The sequence below is a fragment of the Aplysia californica genome, unplaced genomic scaffold (assembly GCF_000002075.1).
Source record: "Aplysia californica isolate F4 #8 unplaced genomic scaffold, AplCal3.0 scaffold00086, whole genome shotgun sequence".
NCBI lineage: Eukaryota > Metazoa > Mollusca > Gastropoda > Aplysiida > Aplysiidae > Aplysia > Aplysia californica.
The window spans coordinates 145,212-148,333 of NW_004797356.1; the positions used below are offsets into that span (position 1 = coordinate 145,212).

Genomic DNA, 3,122 nt, shown 5'->3' on the forward strand with positions numbered 1-3,122 from the left:
AAGGGGGGGGGGAAGTCTTCTGGTACTTCCACCAGTTAGAAAAAAAAGGATGGAGGTGCGGTGACAACAGTGACGGTGTGAGAGTTTTTTTTTCTTTCCAAAGTGAAGGGTGTCCCCCTCCCCCCAACCTCCCGAAAGCGGTATTTTTATGTCTTTTTTTTCGATGTTCTTATTTAATGGGTACTATTAACATGAGGGAGGAAGAGAACAGTACAGAAGTATGGAAGGGAAGAACAAACTGGAGCTCGGGGAGGAAGGCAGGAAATGAAACAAAGAAAATCAAACGGTTTCCCTTCAAATATTAAATAGGGTTTACTCACGTGCATTTTGACAGCTATTGACAATCCCAACGAGGACAACTCATTTTCCAAGGGTCTGAGCAGAGTCAGCTTTGACAAAGTAAGACTGCACAGTCTGTGAAAGGAAGAAACAATAGAACATATAAATCATGAGTACTTTTTTTGTTTAGTTTTAGTAACAGTTTGCATATAATATATTATACTTGCGTAAATAAATCGTTAGTCTTTGTTTTAGTAAGCGTTTTGCAACACTTACAAAAACAAATAAGTCATAAGTGTCGAAGATTAGAGGTGTAAGTAGACAATATAACTACAAAGAAGTACAAAAGGAAAGATAAGGATGACAGACGTTTGTGATGGGAAAGGAGCAGCAAGCTAAGCCAGGCCAGAGAACCTGCCAACCACCTTCAAACATAATGTACAACAAAAAAACCACACCCTTAGATAGTATGCAGCCATTCCCTCTAAACAGATCAAATTATCCTTCACCATAGGGGCAGCCAACATATAACGTGCATCCATCTTTTGCGCAGTGTAAGTGCGAGCAGCGTCTGATAAGTGCTTATTTCCCTAGCATTTCCCTTCATTTTGAGTCATGAACTCTACCTTGTCAAAGACCTTTGTCGACACTCTATTGTCTCACTGGTAGTTTTAGTTTTAGCATTCTCAAGCAACCCCTTTTTTTAAGTATGGGTTTTACACACCCGTCGACACATTTTAGATTGCTTACAAGGCGAGCCTCTATCCTGTCCGTAAGTGCCACAGCGGGCTCAACTCAATATGAGAGAAACACTGTTCCAACAGAAAGAAACTCGCACATATGAAGCGATCGCACGTCTTGTGTGTGCAAAGGTCAGGTGCCTAACTGCTACACCACATACGCCAGTCTCTCGCTTTGTCGTTGGCACAACTGCATCAACGCTCTTTATCGACACTGTGCTATCTAACAAATCGACGGCAAGCTTTTCAACTGTTTTAGGCCCTGAGGGTAGTTTTTGTCTTCAGGAGAGAGAAAAAGAACCCTTTCATTATTGTTAAAACTATATAAAATGGTATTGTTGTTGTTGTTTGCTTCTTTAACATTTAGAATTGAAATTTTGTCAAAACATTCCTTGATCAAATGCAATCGATTCAAAGATTAAGAAACTGCATGCAATTCAAGAAAAATAAAACATGGCTGTCTCTGTGTGTTGTGGACACAAATGCGTCAAAGAGCTCTAATTATGAACAGCATGATATCCCAGAGACAGTTTCAGCTTTCTCATTGTTTCATCAACTCTGCTTCGCCAAAATCTTATCGAAACCATAATAATTATTATCTCGGAAAGTCAGAATTAGCACTCTCGTTGTTTCAACCGACTCTGCTGCGCCAAATCTCTTTATCGACACCGTGTTATCATACAGACAGAAATAGATTTAGCTGTGGTGGCGTGTTGTTGACACCTAGATGTCAACAATCTTTATTAACACATAGCGGCCAACTAATCAAAACCAAAAAAGATTCTACCCACGGGGCGGGTCAAAATGGTGGGCATTGGCCAAGTAATCCCCCTCCAAGCCTTTTACACAATACATTTCAGTATTCAATAAATTCAAGCTATTCAGAGGGGACCTACAGCAAACCACCTTTCCAAATTACTTTGGGTTTCGTTATCATTGTTGGACATCCAATCGTGTCCTTTTTTGCATGTAAGTGCTTTAATACCCCCGTCGACAAAACGTGCTGATGATTTAGGAGGCGGGATTCCGACCCTGCCTGTCAGGACCGACCCAGGCCAAGAGGGATACCACATCTCAGCAGAAAGACTGATGTACTAATAAAAATCCTCCCCACTCGGCATTAAAACTCGAGCAAAAGCTCATAATAATTCATGATAGTACTTTGCCATACGTATTTTCTAATATGAAAACGTTCGGTTGGGGGGGGGGGGTCTGTTGTCTTCTTTTTAAACACGTACTGGTTGGCAGGTGTGTTAACATCGTGTTGTCATGACATGTATGTCTGTATCTGCTGCCTTGTTAATTATCACCACACCGGGGAGGTCGTTTCAGTAACTATAGGCCACCTGAGAACCCAACAGACGTTTCAAAACTCTGCTTTATGACATTCTGAAGCAATCACCTTTCCCACCATGAGAACATAAACATATTGGCGTTGATTTCTTATCATGTATAAACTCCCCCAATTCTAGTCGGTCGTTCGCTTTCTCATTGCCTTCTCGTTGCTGTTTTATTTTGGTGTGGGTTTTTTTTTAATGAGAGGGTGTCTCTAAAGAGGTAAGGCTGCATCTATCTTACAAACCCAGTTATTGATATGGTCAGCCGGGTTTGTAAATAACATCGAGTTAAATGTGTTTGTTTCGATAAAAACGAAGACCTAAGCCAGAGTTTTGAGTCTGAGTAATGAGAAGCGCATCGACACACTAATGGCATGGCCATTCAGTGCAAGGAAGAAGCAAGACTGATGGACTATCATGGACAGAAACAATAGGGGGATGAAAAGAAGTAGTAGGACCAACTAGTGGTGCTCTCCAACCAGTAACAACCCAAGCCAGATCATGGGCCAGTTTGGTGTGGCAGCAAGTATTAATATATAAGTAGTAGATTTTTTAAAAACCCTGTTTCATAACAACATCATTAAAATCCTAATACACAACACAAAAACATCTTCTTTTAGCATGGCAAAGGAATAGACCAACGCTGCAAAAAAACCCATTAAGTTGGTATTTTGTCATTTATAGGTAGTTGTTTTTTGTGTGTTTTTGTTCGTTTGTTTGTTTGTTGTTGGTGGTGGGTGGTCTGTTTTGTTTCTTGTTTGGGGGG

General features: G+C 40.6%; 1 protein-coding gene across 1 annotated transcript in view; it reads right to left on the reverse strand.

Moving 5' to 3' along the window:
- Positions 1–3,122, reverse strand: part of LOC101854075 (phosphofurin acidic cluster sorting protein 2) — a gene marked incomplete at its 3' end in the record, with an annotated part of 32,579 nt that overhangs the window by 13,164 nt on the left and 16,293 nt on the right. Inside the window, 1 exon segment of the mRNA XM_013080437.2 lies at positions 321–414. Within this exon segment, the coding sequence (XP_012935891.1) occupies positions 321–414 (94 nt within the window).